This window comes from Coffea arabica, chromosome 8e, assembly GCF_036785885.1.
Source record: "Coffea arabica cultivar ET-39 chromosome 8e, Coffea Arabica ET-39 HiFi, whole genome shotgun sequence".
In the NCBI taxonomy this organism is placed as follows: Eukaryota; Viridiplantae; Streptophyta; class Magnoliopsida; order Gentianales; family Rubiaceae; genus Coffea; species Coffea arabica.
In genome coordinates this window covers 47,147,358-47,167,834 of record NC_092324.1, presented here as the reverse complement: position 1 = coordinate 47,167,834, position 20,477 = coordinate 47,147,358, and the positions used below count along the sequence as shown (strand labels likewise).

Here is a 20,477-nt window from a genome sequence, read left to right as displayed (position 1 = left end):
GGAGTCCCTTTCGAAACACTTAAAAAGAAAAAGGAAAAAAATTACAAAAAAGTAGCCATCCGATGGTCCTCTAGAGTTGTTAATAACCTCACCATGGTTCGAAGACTCGGCCGAGACAGTCGTCTCCGTCTCGGCGTAGTCCGAGCCGAGACGAGACCGTTATGAAACGTTTTCGAGATACGTGACAGGCCGAAACGTCATCGTGAAGGGTTGAAACGGCCGAATCACATCAAGTCATTCCGAATCAACTTAAATTTTTATTATTTTTATTAATTTTTTAATTATTTTTATTTATCATATTTTTTATAATTTTTAGAATATTAAATATTTTACAAATTCGCGTCTCACCGAAACCGTGACCAATATACCGAGACCGATGTGGAACGATCTAGGCCGTGATCGCAACCGTGACCGCGACTTTGAACCATGAACCTCACGTGACCGAGACGCATCGCCAACAAAACATCCCTTCCTGGTGTCGTCTTCTGTCTTCCTAATCACTCTCTAACCATCCTAATTATTTACAACCTACCCCCCCAAATTCCAATCGTCATAATATTATATACACACACAGTAATTTGTTTTGCACGCAAACAAATGTAAATTATTAAGCTCTTAAATTAACAAATCCCAATAGAAATAATTTATGGGATTATTTAAGAGATGCAATAATGGCTACAAATTAAGAGGGCCAGTGTTTTTTTTTTTTGGATTAGCAAAATTGTAGTATCCAAAAAGTGTTCATTCAATAAAGTAATAAAATTAATAAATGTTAGTTTATGTATAATTTATACTTACGAAATCACTATCTATGATTCTATGTAAGTTTGTTTAAAGAAAAAAGTAACTAATTATGCTTTCAAAAGAAAAAGTTTTTTAGGCACTCATTAGTACTCACCCTGAACCTACTACTATATAACTACATACATTAATAATTATTATATTTTCCTGCATTTATATGTACTACACTTTCTATTTAACTGTAACTTGATCAAAATACACTTGAATTCTGTCTTATGGACGCTTCTTAGACAAGGTAAATTTTTTTTTCAAAAGATAAAATTAATTGAAAAAAATTATATAAATGCAATGAAAAATAATATTTATTAGCATATGTGTGCGTGTCTATATATATTTTCGGTGAAATTTAGGTGTGTGAATAAGTAAGTGCATATTGAGCATTCAGTAGAAAAATTTACAAAAAAGAAATGATAAAAGGTTAATAAATAATCAAATGTATAACGCTGATAGAAATGTGAATATTTAATGCATAACTCCAGTCAACTGGTTACTCTCTCTCTCTCTCTCTAAAATTTGGGAGTGGAGCAAGAGGTTGCGCACAGGACAGTAACAGAGATAGAGTGCCACTCGCCCGTCACCACCCGAAAAGATTCACCAATATTCGTACTCTACGTCGCGTGTTTTTTTTCCACATTTACCAATTTAAGTATTACGACACGGAAACCTGGACAGCGACAGACCGACACCGTTTTGGCATTTTCCGGCAGTTACCTGTGCTCTACTATAGGTTGATACTGCTCCCGTTTCCGTCAATTTCTATTTCGTGCACAGATCTTGCTAACCTGCGCAGGGGGGGGCCAGCGTAGCCTACGCCGGCGCCGTGGCCGTGGCCGTCGCGGTCGCAAAATCCAAATGACTATTAGAAGGAGGAGAAGATCCGCATCTGCGTCGTCTGCGTCATCCTTGTCATCCGCATTCTCCTTCTTCTTCTCCTCCGAGGTGTCGGTTCTGGCGGTTTTGTCTTCGCTCTTGATTTTGTTTGCTCTGGGTGTACTAATTGCTTCGCCGCTCTCGTCGGCGGCGAGCTTCGATGTTGGTAATGGGAATGTCTCTGTTGAGTTGAATGCGACGATTGAGAATAGTGTTAATAGTAGTGATAGTACCAATGGCACTAGGAATCAGGCTAAGGAAGATAGTTTTGCCGACATGATCGATCGAGCACTCGAGAAAGAGTTCACTGAAAGTGAAGATCAGAATGAAGGTAACTTATCCCAGATCTGAGTGGATTTATTTTTTTTTATTTTGTAATTATTTTGTTTACGTATTTAATAGTCTGTTTTTTTTTTGTATCGATTTTTGTTTCCTATTGCGCATTTTAGCGAATGATTTGACCTAGGGTTTGGAATTTTGATTAAGCTCCTATCACATTGTTCTGGTTTGAATTGGAGAATAATTTGGTTTCAAATATAAAAAATTGCTGGTTGAGAGGTGAAAAATTGGCTGCTCAGCTGATTGGCAATTAGGGGAGTTTTGGTTGGAATCTCATGGATGCCTCTCCTCGGATAAATCTGAGAAATTAGATGATGGATTAGTCAAACTTGGGAATCCAGTTGGAATTCTATATGTTCGGAAGAATGCTGTATGTTTCGAGCAGTGAGCTAGACTTTGATCTTAAAATTCTCAAGGATTGACGAAAGGAGTGAATTGGAGATGGTCAGGATGTTCATCATGGCTCCTGCACGCTATATGCCTGTCATGGTTGGTTACAGAAGAGGAACAAAAATCCAAAACTTCTGAAAAATAGGAAAAGCCTGTTGGACCAGTAATTTAGCATAATTCCTGTTGTCTAGGTTGATCTGAATTAGAACACTGGTCCCTCATAATTTGGATCAATGTTATCAGCAACCAATAGACACCTAGTGGATTTGGAATTTCACTTCACCATTGGGGTTCGTTAGTGAACTGTCAATGCCATTATTGGTGTTCCAAACGCAATGTTGAAACTACCTCGTGCATATACGATCTCTGTTTTTAATTAACTGTTGAAGTAACTGGTATATATTTGTCCTTTTCTTTATATTTGAAAAATATTTTACACTAGTCATAAAAGAGATGAGCCTAACTAGATACTGAGTATATTCAACTACTTTCTCGTCAAATGTGTACCTAACAAGTTAGGCTTCTATGTTCTTGATTTCATTCCGTCTTCCAGAACTATTCTTGTGTTAATCAAGATTGCATTTTCTTATGAGTTCCTTCCTGAATCCACCTCCCTTCCCCAAAAATAAACCAAAAAAGAAAAAATGGAAGAAGCTACCAGCTCTTTCTCTCTCTCTCAATTTTCTTTAAGGTATGACACTGTCAGTAGCTATTCAATTATAGTATGTAGTTCGATCACCTTTTGTGTATCTTATAGATGGATATGGATATGCCCAGTCTTGTTGAACCATTGCCTAATTTTGGACTTGCATTAATTTTGCAGCAAATGATGCTGGTAGCTTCAATAACAGCGTTGCAGAGCAGCAGGTACATGCTGTTACTAAGTCATGGTTTTTGGAACTTTTCAAGCTTTTGCTTTGAAAAAAATCTAGTTCGGTATGATAGTATGCTAGCCTATAAATATTATAAACTTGTAAATGGATAGAGTATATTTCCTTTCAGACATGCATGCGTTCACATAGTTGGGTTTTGGGGTACTTCTTATCATGAGTGTTATTGATGTCAGGCATGATCTGACAGAGTGTTTCTTTTTTATCCTTTACTTCCAAAGGTGTTGTGTGACTTGTCTGTGCTTGCTCAATTACCCCTTGTTTGTTGGTATCCACTCAATTGTCTAGCAAATACTTCCCAATTATTTGCTGCAACTGTGTAGTTTTGCTGCCTCCTCACTGCTCAGTCTATCTTGGTATATACTTCGTTTAGTCTAAGTTTGGAGATAATGTTCTGTTTGATTTACTGAGCTCCAATAAGGTTGGAAAGTGCCTAGGTCAGTTCTTCCTTGCTTCATTTAAGCAAAAATCACTTGGAGGGAAAATCTCCTTTAGATAGTTATTCAAGTTGCTGATGTGGTGTTGTAAAAGATTACTGGGTCGAGACAGATTTTTAGAAACTTCCATCCTAGTAAGGCGATCAACCAGTCTCATTGTTGGGGGATGCCTAAGAAATTAGCCAGTCATCCAACCTCCCATCAACGAAATGAGTAAAAGATGTACCAAGTATGAAACTGATTATTTGGTCCATTGCAATATGATAACGAATCTTGGCAACAGGACAAGAACAAGAAAACCTGCTCTGTCAGGTCTTGATGCTGAAGTGTTGCATGTATATAGGCTCGTTATTTTCTAATGCACATTGACTTTGTTTGGATGCTAGTTAAATTTGTATTCAATTCAATATGCGAGCATTCTTTTTTGTTTAATTTTTTATATGCCTGCACACGTGTAAGTGTGCATGCCAGTTTGTGGGTTACAAAGGCAGGAAAGAATCTTTGCTGCAATGGGTTGACATGCTTTTTAGTTTTTTGACTTAATCCAGCACTGCTTTGAGTACTGAGTGTTCTTTTCTTGCTTATTTGGCTTGTGATTCATCTATATCTTTGATCTTTATGAAATCTCTATGGCTTACTTCTTTTTCATTAACAGGCAGTTTTGGAGACTGTAGCTAGAGTTAAGCCCAAGAAAAATGAAACGAAAGCAAAAGAGGAAAAGTATATCCTTCTACCATACGAGCTTTAGGAACTTTCTTGTTGACATGATACTTGTTCATTTGTATCCTTGTCTATTAACTGACCTTTCTTCGTCTTTGTTGAAAATGATTTTAGATCTTTTAAGCTTCATCATGTTTTCAATCTGGATAATGACAATGGAGCAGAAGAGACCCCAACCTTGATAGACAGGAAGGTAAGAATCTTAGATTGGTGTCTTTTACTTCCATGTGCACTAAAAGATGTTAGAGGGGCTCTAGTTTTTGCTTCAGGGGGGGTGGGGAAGGGGACTTGGGAAAAGAGATGAAGTTACGAATATTGTGGGACACAAGTAGATATTATATAACTGTTGTTATTTTTCAGGACAATGTCTTCATTATATCTAACTTCAAATCAAAATATCCAGTCCTACAGTTAGACTTAAGGTAAACTTGCTCAGTTGAGTTTGCTATGTTTAGTCCATTTCTTTTGTGCTTCAGCTCTTACCTAACTGGTTGATTTGTAGGTTGATATCTGATCTTGTGGTTGTCATTGTATCTGCAACTTGTGGCGGAATTGCGTTTGCTTGTGCTGGGCAACCGGTCTGATGCTAGAATATTTACCTTGTTCCTGACTGTATTTGTGGCTTATGCTTATGCTCTATGATGATTTAGTGTACTAATACTGTTTTAACTATTTCCTCAGGTAATAACCGGATATCTGCTAGCTGGATCTGTTGTTGGCCCTGGTGGGTTTAATGTTGTGAGTGAAATGGTTCAAGTATGTACGCTGCTTTCATTAGTTAAGACACTGATATAATTTGATTTCCAGATTTTACTCAAAAGCCTAATCTCTTTGCATCAAGCTTTTATTGTTGTTGGCTGGCTTAATCATTCTGATGCCAGTGGCCCTTTGTCCTCTTCAGTTTTAACACAAAATGTCCCTTTGTTGCATTGTTCTGTGTGCTTAACAAAATCTTGTAATTCTGACCTTTGTTATGCTGTTTTATGAAGAGGGGAATCATCACGTTGAATGCTTGAATGCTCCTGTACATCTTGCCTGAGTCCATACTGTTTAGCTATTACTTTGTTTCTGGTTATGATTTATTCTCAAATTAAAAATGTTTTTTCTTACGCATATTAGTTGACCTTCAATAAACCTTGTGGGTATAGGTTGAGACAGTGGCACAGTTTGGTGTAATTTTCCTTCTTTTTGCTTTGGGCCTGGAGTTCTCCACTACAAAGGTTGGTTCTGAATTTGCTTGATCTATTCTCCCCCTTTTTCTTGTATATGCATTTATACTTCTGTTGCCTGTCATGTGAAATATCATGCCTTCTTGGTATAACTATGCTTAACGTACAGTCTTTCATTTTCCTAGCTTCGAGTTGTACGAGCAGTTGCTGTTCTAGGAGGTCTGCTGCAAATTCTTCTATTTATGTGCCTATGTGGAATTACTGCATCGGTAAGTCTGCATCTCCAATACCACACCGTAAAGTAATCAAGTGTTTATGACTTGCGTGCTTCTGTTCTGAGCAAGTTCTGCCATTCTAATACAAAGCTTGAAAGTGATTAAGTTACAATTCTTCAAATGATAACAGGTTTGAGACATTCATTAGAACTAAGATGAAGCATTAAAAATACTAGGTTTGATCATTAAGAGTCAGCTTGATTTTCACTGTCTAAACTTCTTGCAGTATTTGTTCTGGGAATGACTATGTTTTCTGTGCCTTTCTCTACCAAATTCTATTGCCTCTGGTCATCCCCTTTCCAAAAATCTACTGAAAACCTGATTTCTTATCCTTGTACATTCACTGTTTGTTACTTCTGCCATTGCCATAGTTGTTGTGATACACAGTGTGGATGTTCCGTTGCTGGCATTGAATGTACTTGCCAAGCATGCCATCTTTATATCCCTTTCACATGCTGCATTTGTAATCCATGTTGCAGTTGTGCGGTGGTAAATCTTCAGAGGGGGTATTTGTAGGTTCATTCCTCTCCATGTCGTCAACAGCAGTGGTAATTCTTTTTTCCTGCCAATGGTTGACGAGCGCAGACTCCATTGTAATTTGTTCTTAAAATTACTAACATTTTTATGCATTCAGGTCTTGAAATTTTTGATGGAGAAGAGCAGTACAAATGCCCTTCATGGTCAAGTGACCATTGGCACCCTGATCTTGCAGGTATCTTGGTGGTATTCTTGAATAGTAACATTCTATACTTCTAGTTTTATGTTTTTGTGACATGTAAGCTCCGTGTTAATGAGTTTCCACAAAAAGCTTCCTGTTTGGCTTTACTTATCCATAGGCATTTGACATGGTTGTGATAATTTCATGCCCCATGCCTGAGACTAATTGAGGTTTCAGTTCTTTGTATGATGAGTTATAATGCAATCTTATTTTAGCCCAGAGTTCCAATCTCTTTGCATAATTTCAGGACTGTGCTGTTGGCTTGTTGTTTGCACTACTTCCAGTCCTAGGAGGAACTTCGGGTGTTCTCCAAGGAGTAATATCCATGACTAAATCGTAAGTCTGTGACCACTTTGGCTACTCCTCCTCCTCCTTTCTCACCCACACAGACACGTGCTCTCTCTCACACACAAACACACTCAAAAAGATAGGGGTGTGTATACTTGATTATACTGACTGGGGAGGGGGGTTGGTTTCCAACTTTTTTTTTGGTGGTCATTTATGTTTGCTTTTCGATTCTGTCGTATTTGTGTTGAAGAAAAGTTTTTTTTTTTTTTTTTTGAGGTCTGTGATTTTCGAACAAATCTTCTGGTGGATAGAGTTATATTTGGACCACCAGGAGCCATTTAATGACTCATATCCTTCCTCTTAGCTTTTCTCTTTCCTTCTTTTCGGGTCATCTGCAGGTTGCTTGGGATTCAATAGATGCCTTATTGTATATTTTGTTCCAATCATGAGCTATGTATTCTTTTCTTTCTACTACTGATTAATTTACTAGCCAGGTTGGTGGTGTTAATTGTGTTCTTGGCCATTTTGACAATATTGTCTCGGACATGTGTGCCTTGGTTCCTCAAGCTGATGATCAGCTTATCGTCTCAGGTGAGAATTTACCTTGTAACAATCCTCTAAATGTTATTATTTCTGATTCCTCTGTTTGTCCACCTGAATCCTATTAAGTACACAGGTCTTGGGCACTTAATGGTTTTGTAGTTTGCCTGATTAGAAAATGTTTTTTGCTGCAGACTAATGAATTGTATCAGCTGGCATCAGTTGCATTTTGCCTACTTGTAGCCTGGGTTTGTTCCTTTACTGATACTGAATTTCTGTTTCATAGCTCTCTTGCTGATGTGAGTTTGGTTCCTCTAATATTGTGCTAGTGATCCCTTTGTTTTCTGCTCTCTGTTCTAATTTGTCTCTGCTATTTGTGAAAACTGATAGATCCCACCATGTCTGACGAATCAGTTATGCTCAAGCTCCACAAAATTGTTGGGTTCACATAATAACTCTATTTGTTTGGGTGGCCAAGCACTTGAGAAAAAGGAAAAAAAGTTATGTTTTGGCTGAGTAAGGCTGTGAGATGTAATGAAGTTTCTATTAATTCAGTTCACTCAGTTTCTAGTATCTGATTCTTGGTAGCTTATGATTAATTTATTGGCTTTGTTAATAAATGTGTTTTGGTGTGTTCAATCAAGTCGGCTTAGGACATGCTGTTTGTATCGATCCCTTCATTTTGTCTCAATGAGCAGTATCATACGTAAATGTTTGTGTTATTGCAGAGTAGTGACAAGCTAGGTCTTAGTCTAGAGTTGGGTTCGTTTGCTGCGGGAGTCATGATCTCAACAACTGATCTCGCTCAACATACGCTTGAACAGGTAAGACTCCTTGCTCAACTTTCTTATGGATTTTGGTCATAAAGTCTAATTTTCCTGCATCCAACTTGTGGGTTGCAATAATTAGTTGATAAATGGAAGCTACTTTAAGACTATTTGCTTAGTTGATCTACTTCTGAGAAGATTTTGTATGATGAGATAGTTCTTAATGTGAGGTCGGACTTGTCAATTTTCACTTTAGGACAACTATTAATAGTCAAAATTCTTCTATTTTCAAGTAATTCAAATGAGATTCTTCTAATCTGTGCCTTATGGGTCAGGATAAATGGTGGGCCCGACTTAGAATGTCTGTAAAAGTTTTAGCTTAATGTAGGGGGTGGGTGATAAAGTAAGAATTTTGTACTGGGTCTATCCCCTCTTTTGTGTGCTTATTAAGGGCACAGAATAGAAAAGCTTTAACTATAACAAAAGCAACGATTATTTAGTTGATGCATCATTGCTGCTGCTTTGTTGTCTCATTTTTCATCCTGATCACAAAAGAGTGCTCATAGTTCTGAGGAGCTTTTGAAGATCATCGTTTATAAAGGGCTGCTTATACTATGTTTGTTGACCGTAACAGGTTTTTAAATTAAACAGCTGATCTACTCTTGTTAAAATTCAGTTGATGACTAGCTTTTCAACCAATTATTCGTTCACACATCCTGTCAAGTTTCATGGAACAAAACAGATGATAATTGGCTAAAGGTTTGTGAGAAAAATATCATTGGTATGACATTACACATCAAAACAAGGCTACTTGTGTTTAGGAGATCACTTCATTGATTGAAATAATAAGCAAATGGCTTTTTGATACTAAAGGATAGACAGGGAAATCAACGGATAGCTGAAGAAAACATAGTCCTCTAAACCTCCTGCTATAGCGAGGTTTGCAATGTTCAACCTATGCTACTTCTGGGTATTGAAAACTTAACTTGGTCACAGTGGAAGATACTGTCGTCCATGACAACTTCTTTGTATGATAGTCCATAGGCATAAATTGATTATTCCTTTTACAGATGTGCTTTTGCTTGTATATGCATATGCTTGTTGGAAGTTTAGGTTGAGTAGACAATAGGTGGTCCTGGTTGTGTTTCATTTAAGTTTGTTTATTCATGCAGGTGGAACCCATCCGGAACTTCTTTGCGGCACTTTTCCTTTCCAGTATCGGGATGCTGATCCACGTTCATTTCCTCTGGAATCATATCGATATTTTACTTGCCTCAGTGATATTAGTAGTTGTTGTGAAGACTCTTGTAATTTCGGCAGTTGTCAAAGGATTTGGCTACAACAACAAAACTTCTCTTCTAGTGAGATAACAAACCTTTCTGTGCAATTTTAATTCTTCATTATATATTTCTTGTATATCATTTGATGACGGAATTTGGTCATCCTTGTGTAGGTTGGAATGTCACTGGCACAAATAGGAGAATTTGCATTTGTATTGCTTAGTCGTGCTTCAAATCTTCATCTTGTTGAGGTATCTTTTAACCAAAACTTTGAGTTGTATTGGCTGTTATCAATATGGGCCTGAACCTTTTCTTTCCAGGGGAAACTGTACCTGCTGCTTCTGGGAACAACAGCTCTTAGCCTGGTACAGCAACATGCTGATCTTAAACTTTACTACTTTGTCCAAATGCCATTGGAGCCAGTAGCCACGAAATAGATAATCATCAGTTCAATATTAATGTTTTCCATTTCTTAACTACTGTAGTCCTCTTGTTCTTATTCTGGATTTTGGTGGGAGAAGCTTTATATTTGTTTGCAATAAGTTCTATCTCTTTGTGCTGGGAGATCGTGGATACCATTTGTCAGTTAGATTAATTGGCAACTCATTCATGCTTGTGTCTGTGTGTAGGGAGGGAGGGAGGGAGGGAGGGAGGGAGGGGGAGAGAGATTATGAGTTGAGTAATGTTACAATTTTGCTTCTGCATTCTTTTATCCATTTTGAGAGAGAGGGAGAGATCACGAATCAATTATTATTATGATTTTTTGCTTCTGCATTCTTTTATCCAGTTTGCACTTAAATATACAGTGGATTAAACCTAGAGAAATATGCAGGTAGAGATGGAGTGAGAGATTACAAATCTATTGTTAATATTGTTTTTTCATCTCCTTTTTTTTTGGCACGTAAATGTACAGTTGATTATAACCAAAGAGAATCTGCAGGTAACTACTCCTTTACTTTTCAAGCTGATCCCTGCTGTGGTGCACCTAGGCGTGCTGCTACGGTGGTTCCCTCCCGATAGCCAGAGTGAGGTAAAACCCATGTTTGTGTTTGCATTGTCAGGAACCGCTCTTAGCAAGAAATGTGTATGTGGTCTTTTTCCTGTTAAAAGCTGATAATTTCTTGTGTGTTGTTATTTTCCAGTTGGGTAGCAAAGCAGACAACCTTCGCTCTGAGAGTGCCAAGCAGAGGATCGCCTTGATATCAAAGGATCTCTTGATTCATGAAGGATAGATTTGTGAGAAAGTTAAATTTCCAATTTTGCCTGAAAAACTTTTTCCGAGTCTGGTATGCGGTACAGCGCAAATGAGTTTAGCTGGTCTGCCCTTTATTCTGGTATGCGAGGCTTCAAGATTTTATCCAACCAAAACAGAGCAAGGCAAATTGAAATGAGCTCTGAAACTAGCAGCAAGCAAAACAGAGGAAGGCTTTGATTCAAAAGGGGGACCGCAATAGGAGGTAATCTAACTGTCAAAACCACTGACTAATTGAAGCTTACTATTGTTAAGGCGATTTTTTGTTTTCCATTTTTATCTCAATGTAAAATGGTTCAAGCTTGTGACGAGTTCCAAGAGTGTTCTGTTTACATCTTTCCGCTGGTTTAATTGAGTTTGTATGATCAGGTTGTTGTAGATACAGAATGTATAAATTCGTTATGGTCAACTGTACAAAATACTGAGAGTTAAAGCAACAAGTAAAAGCAAATTTATCAACCTGTTTCTCTTTCGTGTTAAATGTTTGGTTCTTCTTAAATAGAAAAAGAGGCGTTTTTTTATGTCCAACAAAGAAGGATGTTATTAATGCTCACCAACATTCTTTCCAGTATTTTCAGTTTAATTTGTGAATATAACACTTGAAGCAGGAAATTGAAATTGCATAGGTTTTTTGACCACAGGTATAACCCCGAGCGTTTGGTATTACACTGAAATATTCAGAATGGAAAGGTTTTTCTCCCAGAATATCTTCTACATCTAATGATATTAAAATACTTGTCATTTCAATGTCTGCTACACAAATCCATCCCATTCCCAGTGTCTGGTATAATCAATTTTTAGATGCCAGAGTAGAATAAAATCTGTACACATTTGACTTAATTGCTCCGAATATCTTATAAAACATTCTATGCTTTTACTTTTGTTCTGTTTGTTTTGCTATTTATTAGTTTACCTTATGCAAGGAACTTTGACTCTTTCTTTCTTTCTTTTTTATTTACTTTATAAATAACTAATGTACTTAATGAAATAATTCAATTGTGATATTATGTTAATTCTAAAATATGAATCTTTATTAGCAGTATAATTAATTTTTATTGCACTCCCAAATCTCCATAAACTCTTTCCATCCCAACTGATGGGCACATGATTTGAACCCTAAATCTGATAGCAGAAAAGGCTCTAAGAGCTCTTCTCTGACCTAGTGGTTAGTAGTATAATTACTAACTCATAATATTAATGAAATCAAACATTCATGTTCTCTCTTTATTATTTTCCATTCTATATATCAAGTGCAAAAAAAATTCTTATACATTTGTACAAAAATATAGAAAAATAATATCTTAAAACTAGCAAAGAGAAAACAAATTTTAATTAACTAAAATTGAGTGTTGAAAAAATTATAATAAATTATTGACAAACTAACAAACAACCTAAGATTTGGTGATAGAATAAGTAGATGTATGAGCATAGTTATTAAACCCGACCCGGCCTGGTGGTCGAACCGGTGAACCAGCAATTGGACCGGATTGAGTTTTAAATCAGATCGTTTAAGCATATAAACTATTGACTAGTCAATGACCTGGCGGTCCGACCGGATTAAACTGAAAATCCGGCCGATTTTGTCCACGAACTGGGTTTTGTGAAAAAAATTTATTGCCTTTGCTGGAGTTCGAACCTTGGACCTCTGGCTAACAATATAACATGCTTACCACCAGGCTACTACGAAATATTTGTCAATTCAATCTTTTTTTTTTTATTCTCTAAAACAAATTTATTTGGAATCTTTTAATATAAATTTATGACCCTCCAAACTCTATAAGTTATAAAATGGATTTCAAAAATAACATATTATATAATTCATTTTAAAGACAAATATTATTTTTAATAATTTTTTGTACTTAAAATTCATAAATAAGCTAGATAATTACATTAAACATAGATAAAATTTTACACTTGAAGTTTGGTGTATTACTAAACAACTTTATATTTGATTGATTCTTATATGAATTAATTATTTTATAGCAAATTAAATTAAATGAGCTTTTGGTATGGCGTTATTTATTACAATTTATATCATATATCTTATATCAAAAATTATGAAATATAATATTTAAATATATTTAGTGAACCACCGGTTGAACCACTCATCCACTGGTTGAACCAGTAACCCGTTGACCCACCTCCTTCCTCAGGTTCCTTCCTGGTTGGGTTTAATAACTATGTGTATGAGAATAAACTTGACCTTGTACTTAAATGGTACGTATCAAACATGAGAATGGAGTAATCAAGTTGGGAAGATCTTTCCATTCTATAAACCGCGAAACGAGGGAAATGTAGACTACATAGTATACATGTGACAATTTCTAAAGAAAGTCATCACGATGAAATTAAGTTGACCTTCTTACTAGAATTTTTAGCAGCCCAAAGAAATTAGAAATGTGAACAATCTGAATATGCATTTGGTCAATTCACGAGCTGATTCTGCTGTTCGTTTTGGACCCGTTAAAAATTTGGAAAAAGTGAATTGGTATTTAATTCTTCTTGCAATATTGTTTTCACACCAGATTGTTTAGTAGAAAATGCTTCCTTTATCGTCTTTCAACTCATAATCGTACGAGCTTTTCCTGTAAAAGCAGTCAATACTGCCGTGCAAATTGATTTCTGTCTAGTTTCTGTCACACGAAAGTTATCAAATTTACTAAACCAGGCATTGAACTTTCTCAGTGGCTGTGAATGGGTATATTGCGCTTTGACCTGTCATCGTCTCTATTCTGGAATTGGAGTCTTGTTTTCTTTTGCTTTTTGGTAGCATTGTTGATGGTTCTAAGCTTTAAACATTTTATTGCCGTGTGAACGCAAGCTAAAGTTGCTTTGATGAGCACCATTCTATACAATATATATTTATCTGTTTGGATAGATCATTTTTTGAAAAACACAAAATAATAATACACAAATAAAAATAACCTCAAAAATGCCAAAAACAATCTCAAAAACACCTAAAGCACAAAAAATAACCTTAAAAACACCAAAAATAGCCTCAAAAAACAACATCATTTACAGTAAAAGTTTTTCACCTATATTGTTACAGTAAAATATTCTTAAAACACCCCTAAAAACAGGTAATCCAAACAGATAGATATGATATTTGAATTAAAGATACAATTAAAGTGAAGACCAAGCATGCAAATTCTTCTTTACGGACTGCTTCTTGTACGGTCAAGGTCTTTAGGTCTTTGTAGATTGTAAAAAGACCAGCTTTTTCCATGTCCAAAGTGATGTTAGAGAACGTACCCCTACAAAATTCCCTATTAATGTCAATGTAATTATATATACATGCATGCTTTTTTGACATTAAGAAGTTTAAAGGTACTCGAAGGATTATGATATTTGGTGATACGATATAGCTTGTACATGCAGGCAAAAAATAAATAAATAAACAAATAAATTACAAAGCGTTCCTGAAAAAAAAAAATTTTTTTTTTTTGGGAAGCGCTCATATAGCAAGCAACATGTTATACTATTTATTCCTTTCAATAATCCAACTGGAACTGATTACTTGAAGTGTCTGTACCTTGGCATATAATTAGATTACTTTGTGTTAAGAGACTAAATGTCCCATCTTGATATTTCAAGGATTTTCGATCATATTAATTAATACGATTCTGGACCATTTTACTATAGTCGATTAGTTTTGAGGTGAAAGTTCAAATTCTTTATCTCTTTGTACTCAGCTCTTAATCTATTGTGAAGAAAGAGATTAAAAACGAAAATTACCTAAAGATTATAATACTAAAGATTTGTATTATGATTGTTGATGAGACAAGCGTAGTCTAATCATAATAACATCAGTACCGTAAGTTTTGGTGCTTGGCTTATATGCTGATGCATGATTTACATAGATGAGATGTGATAATAGTCTCAGACCACTGTAAGAAGACAGGAAGCAACAGATATTGGTTTTCTCTGATTGTGTCGTGCCTGAGGAACGGCAAGAGTAAGCTCTAGATTGGGTGGTGGAGAGGAAGAATTTTGATCATGATCATGCTCAGGGTTAGTACTTGAGCTACTCGATGGAATAAAACTGTGCTCCAATGATTCAGATACTCCAACTGGGACAGGTACCTGACTGGACTTCAAATCTTGCTCCGGCGGCGATGATGAACTGAAATTTACCATACATGAAGCAGTACTTATTTTTGGCAAAAGCATTCCACCTGAAATTGAACACTCTTGCTCAATTGACAAGGAGAAAATTGGGCGAACCGATTGGAGGGCAGATTTATCCCTCTCCACCTGATGAAGATTAGGTAGACAAAGCGGATTTAGTTGTTGTGCCAGGAAGATAATCAAAGAAAACTATTGAACAAAAGAACGAAAAAGATCGGCAGCTAGAGATCATTTTAGGGTTAATACCATATCAAAAAGGCTAGGGCGACGGTTGATCTTTCTGTTGAGGCTATTTTGTCTGAGAAAATACTTTTGTGCATGACTGGCTACTTGGGTTGGAGTTCTGGTGGTCACAAAGTTCCTGGAGATGCCTCTCCAATCACCCCTACCAAGTTTTTCCAGGCCAACTAGAAATATCCTGTGCTCCTCTTCTGTCCATGGCATGCCTACATATTTGGCGCATTCAAATAGAAGGCATTAGAATTGTCATTTACATACACATGACCAGGAAGAATACATTACAATTTACCACTATATATATATGTGTGTGTGTGTGTGTGTGTGAAGATGGTAAAAATGATGGAACCTTAATTCTAGAAGAGGGTGGTTAAGATGGAACAGAAAGAAACTCATCTCACCCTTCTTCTTCTCCTGAGTTGTTTGGATTAGGCCATCAGAGAGATATCCACTAGACTCGAGAAGGACATGGTCCTGAGGAGACGGAGAACAGGAGGGTGTTCTTGATCCGGAAGGAGCGTTGAACTGTGAAACTGATAGGCAATCCAGGCTGAAGCTTTTTTTCATGGAAAGATTATTAGAAGATGAAGGAAAAGGGGATTGATCGAGCAATTGCACCCCGAAAAGCTTCATCCTAGCAGCATTTCTTCTCCTTTGAGTAGGGCAAGTCCTCGAATTGTGACCTGTGGTTCCACAACATGAGCATTTCCTTCCCATTTTTTTACTCGGTGAAAGTCATAAATCAGGACCACCCACAATAAACGAAATAAAGATTTTTGTACTCGATATCTTCAATAATTGTGTTGTTTATATAATTGTGGGTTGTGACTAATGGGCTGATTGACTAATGACCATAGGAAGCTGAATAGAAAATGATATTGTATCAGAACTGTTTCTGATTGGATTGTTTCCAACCAATGCTCTCTCTCTCTGGCGAATAGCTTATGAAAAGCTAGCTTATCTCAGGTCATTGTCGATAATGTTAACACGCCTTGTCCTTTTTTGCATTGTTGATTTATATCCACAAACCATATATAAAAGCGTGCACAATTACTTTGTATGTTCCACAAGATACTTTTGGCACCTTGAATGCATAGGATAGGAGGATACCTAGTACCTGGAGATGTAAGTTAACCACCACAAGAATGGAATCTTAATAGAATAACAAACGTTTGAGTTTTTTTTTTTTTTTTTTTTAAAATTTCGGACGTATATAAATTCAAAATCGTTATGTAGATACAAGTTCACAAATTCACCCTTTTACAACTTCTTTTATTTTTTTCCTATTCTTTCTCTTTTCTTCCACCCCACATGATGTTAGTCTGACTAGCCTAGTCTATGCTTCTTGCTAATACGTAGTTTTCATTAATTTTGTTTATGTCCTTTTGCGATCAGAAAGAAAGAATAGCTTCAGAAGGTTTCGATGTCCTTTTCTTTCCTTTGTTTAAGAATAATTAGGTAAGTAAAGAGACTTGGTTAGCATGACTTTTGTCTCCTGGAACATTAACTTTTACATTAACTTTTGCTTTGCCTCGGGCACGTTTACATTATGGAGGCATAAAATAGAGAGAAAGGTTGTTGGGACTTGGGAGGGTGGAAGGCCCTCCGAAATCTGAAGTTGGTAAATCATACTCATAACTTAACAGGTGGGAGATCAGAAGAAATGTATGATGTAGAGAATTGGAAGGGCAGGAGAGTACCTGATCTGCCAATGTTGATGTTTGATCGAACAAACACCAGACTGGTTGAAAAAATTTGCAGGAGCTTCCCTCCTGTTGCTTGCTAAGAGAACTTTGACAACTTGCTACAGATTATACGTAATGCAGCTTTCAATTGCACTATCCTCATAAAAACAGCCCACCTCATGATAGTTTCACCCAATAGTTATTTAACGAGTATTGCTAAATGTAAAAATCAACAAGTAAGAAGCTCAAATAATCTCCAAATTAAGGTGTGTAAATATATATATATGTAGGATTAATATGCTTACATACTATACATAGTTTTGGGATATGATTGTGGCAGGTACGTATGGATGACTTCTAGTATTATTGTTACAATTATTGTATTTCATTTAAAATTTGATGTATGTTTAAAGATCTACTTGTATTCATATATTGAATTGATGCCCAAGAACAAAATAGTAGTAATGTACATCAGATCATGTAAAGTATGCAACAATCGTTTAATCACACTAAATTAGAATTGTTTGGATTGTGATTTTTCGTAAAAAAATAAAACTTTACATTTTTTGCGAGTACATTTTTCAGTTGCCTTTTTACCTCAAATCGTTACAGTACATTTTTCTATAAAAATTCCTAAAAATAACAATCCAAACGGGCTCGGTCCGTAAACCCTCGAATAGTCACTTGCTTCTCTAGAAAATGGTTTGCCTATTCAGTGGAGAATGTCATCCACTTTCTTTGTTTGGTCCTTCAGAAATGAGAACGTCCGGACTTCCATATAACAGCCATTGATTCTTTTGACTTCAAAAGATGGAATAAAGTCTTGTTGCATTGTGAAAAGGTAGAAAAAATGGAGGCTTTGAATTTGGATGACCAGAATATGTGATGTTGTCATTACCTCTTTCAACAAGGAAACTTTTTGGTAGACTAGTCTATCAGGACTTGAAAATGATTTTCACATTAGTCACTTGCAAACTTCCCAAAATTCGCACAATTTCTAGGCATGAAATTTATACATATTTTCATGTAGTACAATCTAACCTAGAATGGTTGTATCATGGATTGGCGAGCCATCACTTTTCAAGGAAGACTTTGGAATCATGAATTGCCATTATTAACTCTTGATGGTCTTGGTTTCTTCTTCTTGTACTCGAATTGACTGTTAAGTCGTGGAAAACATGCGACAAAACAAAAGGTGGAAAATCCATCAGCTCTTTTATTTAATTTTTTTTTGTCCCCTAATAGAAGCAATCCTTCATGAATCTACTTATCAATTGTCTGCACCTGGTTGGAGATTAGAATATTGTATTGCTACCATAATATGGTGAAGACAATCCCCAGTTATACCTTCCCCTACTTGCTTTTGTCCTCTCAAGTATACTATACATTATTAGTCAAGTTGATGGACAATACTTTTTATTTATGCTTTTGTGAGCTCATCCCAATGCTTATAAGTCACTTATCAACCTTCTGCATCCAGCCTCATCCATCATCCTGCATTATGAAGGTGGAGGAATCTTCTTCTCAAAGCAATACCCCAATAGAAGAGAAACCCTTTTACTTTTCAGGGCAGATTAGTTGAAAACGTCTCATGAATTATCTCTAGTGCTCTGAATTATTATGTCTCATGAGCTATACAAACCATCTTATTCGTCTTCCAATAAACTAATATGCTCAGAAACCAAGGTGACTGAACTCAAATAATATATTCAACCATGCAGCTAAAAGATGATAATACAATAATTTTTTTTCATGCTTTGATCACGCAGATGGGTAATTTATTTGACCATATTTAGAACGAAGGTCCCCCAACTCTACAATAATAATATTGCAGAACTGTTGGCTATCTTTAATTATTCCTATGGGTTCAACCTGTTCACCAATAAAACATCAAAGTTACGTATAAGTCGAATCACTAGTTTCCTTAGTGCTGGAAAAAAAAAACTAATTACTTGTATTCTACAACTATTTCATACACGAGTTGCCACGCTCTGAATTGAAAATTCAATATTGTGTCTTCTTTACTATTAAGTCGTTCGAGGGCTCTTCGATCTCGATCCTCTCTATTCATGTTAACATATGAAGGGTGAAGGGATGATGGGCCAAGGTTAAAAATGGGGATAATGAAATCTTTTGGATTGTCTGATTTGTGACCTTTTCAACAGTCATATGTCTGCCTTGTGCAAAATGTGTGTGTGTATATAACGCTCTCTAATTTAATTGCTCGTTTCTCTTTTCTAGGTGACATGCCTTATTGAAAAGAATTGATGGATCATTTGGAAACTTGGATTTTACCTATATCCATATCCAACTCTTCTCTAACAAAATTGCTCGTAATTTCTCTCTCTCTTCCAACAACTTAATACTCGAATTCATTTAGTTGAATACAAATATATATATATATTTAGGTTTTTAATCATATAAAAATTTAATAATTAATTTAAAGAACATCTACAACCTTTTTCATATACCTTGGATATCTTATAGATAATATTATATTAAAATAAATGTATGTATAAAAGTTTTCAAAAATTAATATTGTACCTGAAGATTTAGATACGCTCATTTTCTAAAATAAATATTCATGAATGCGTAAGAATTTTTTTTCTTGAATTATTCATGCTTCTATAAACTCATAACTAACACTAATAAAAAGAAAACTGTGCTAATGCATGGGTTAAAAACGTTACTCTTCTTGTTAATTTTCTTGTATTATCATAGATCACCATACCTATGTGACTACAGAATAACGCTACACTGTCTAGAACTGAGCTTTTAGTCCAATTTTGATTGTATAAAATTCTAGTTGTATTCTTCAACATCCTAATAATGCTATGGAAATCTTAGTATTTTTGATTTTATAACGCTCTTAATTGTTGATTTCTTTCTCACATACCTCATTTTTTCAAATAATATTTCGCAGGCATCATAAACACATTTTTCAATCTACCTTTTTATATTTGCAATCACCTTCTTATCTCACATATATCACATCATAAAAAGTACTACAGTAATTATTTCACATAATATTTCAAATAACACTCTATCTAGACATACCCATTGATTTTTCAAAACTAAATACAGCATACATTTTGAGAGCAAAAGTTAACAGATTATGAAGCAATATTAGTAAAACTAAATTTGGGCCGGCTGCTAGTTCTAAACAGTGTCCCAATAGAAGTTTTAAGTTGGACTGAAATTAGTTATAGCGCATGTTCTATTCAAATGCGCATGCTCTATTCAAAAAGCCCACAATGTTATTCCACGTCAATCAAACCAATGGAAAATGAAAGGGATAAATAAATCCGCGTCTGTTGCCGATTTGAGGTATCCGTACCATACCATTTGTTGGGCAATATGTTGTAAGGAAAGGAAGGTCCCTTGCTTGAATTGGGCTTTGCTGCGTCCTGACTCCTGATCTGGGCTTTGAATTTGGTATCTCGGCCGATAAATGAATGAGGAGCAAAACAGGCCTGTCTTTCAGCATAACCTGCAACACTCAATTTTCGTTATAGCAATGTATTGAAAACCGGAGTGAATGTCACTGGTACAGTTCAACAATTAACCTGGAAATTCCGTAGTTCAAGAACTAGATGAACCAAAAAAAATGGGGAAATTCGAACAGAGCTCACTAATTTTTTTTAAAAATTTTTTAACAAAAATATTTCCATTTTATTGATAATTCTCAATA

General features: G+C 35.8%; 2 protein-coding genes across 2 annotated transcripts; one reads left to right on the top strand and one right to left on the bottom strand.

Moving 5' to 3' along the window:
- Positions 1–1,276: 1,276 nt before the first annotated feature.
- On the top strand, positions 1,277–11,195 carry LOC113703697 (K(+) efflux antiporter 4-like). Its single transcript, XM_027225148.2, has 20 exons — positions 1,277–2,002; positions 3,224–3,267; positions 4,383–4,447; positions 4,562–4,640; positions 4,808–4,869; positions 4,950–5,025; positions 5,129–5,203; positions 5,596–5,667; positions 5,802–5,885; positions 6,371–6,439; positions 6,526–6,603; positions 6,857–6,945; positions 7,392–7,488; positions 7,632–7,685; positions 8,166–8,261; positions 9,377–9,565; positions 9,658–9,735; positions 9,805–9,849; positions 10,425–10,514; positions 10,627–11,195. The coding sequence occupies exons 1-20, from the start codon at positions 1,654–1,656 to the stop codon at positions 10,714–10,716; spliced, it is 1,881 nt and encodes a 626-aa protein (XP_027080949.2). The 5' UTR covers positions 1,277–1,653; the 3' UTR covers positions 10,717–11,195.
- A 3,272-nt stretch (positions 11,196–14,467) lies between these two features.
- On the bottom strand, positions 14,468–15,880 carry LOC113703529 (transcription factor MYBS3). The gene is made up of 3 exons (XM_027224927.2): positions 15,503–15,880; positions 15,111–15,310; positions 14,468–14,990 (listed from the first exon to the last, which is right to left on the bottom strand). Exons 1-3 carry the CDS (start codon positions 15,816–15,818, stop codon positions 14,616–14,618), a joined length of 891 nt encoding a protein of 296 aa, XP_027080728.1. The 5' UTR covers positions 15,819–15,880; the 3' UTR covers positions 14,468–14,615.
- Positions 15,881–20,477: the final 4,597 nt, after the last annotated feature.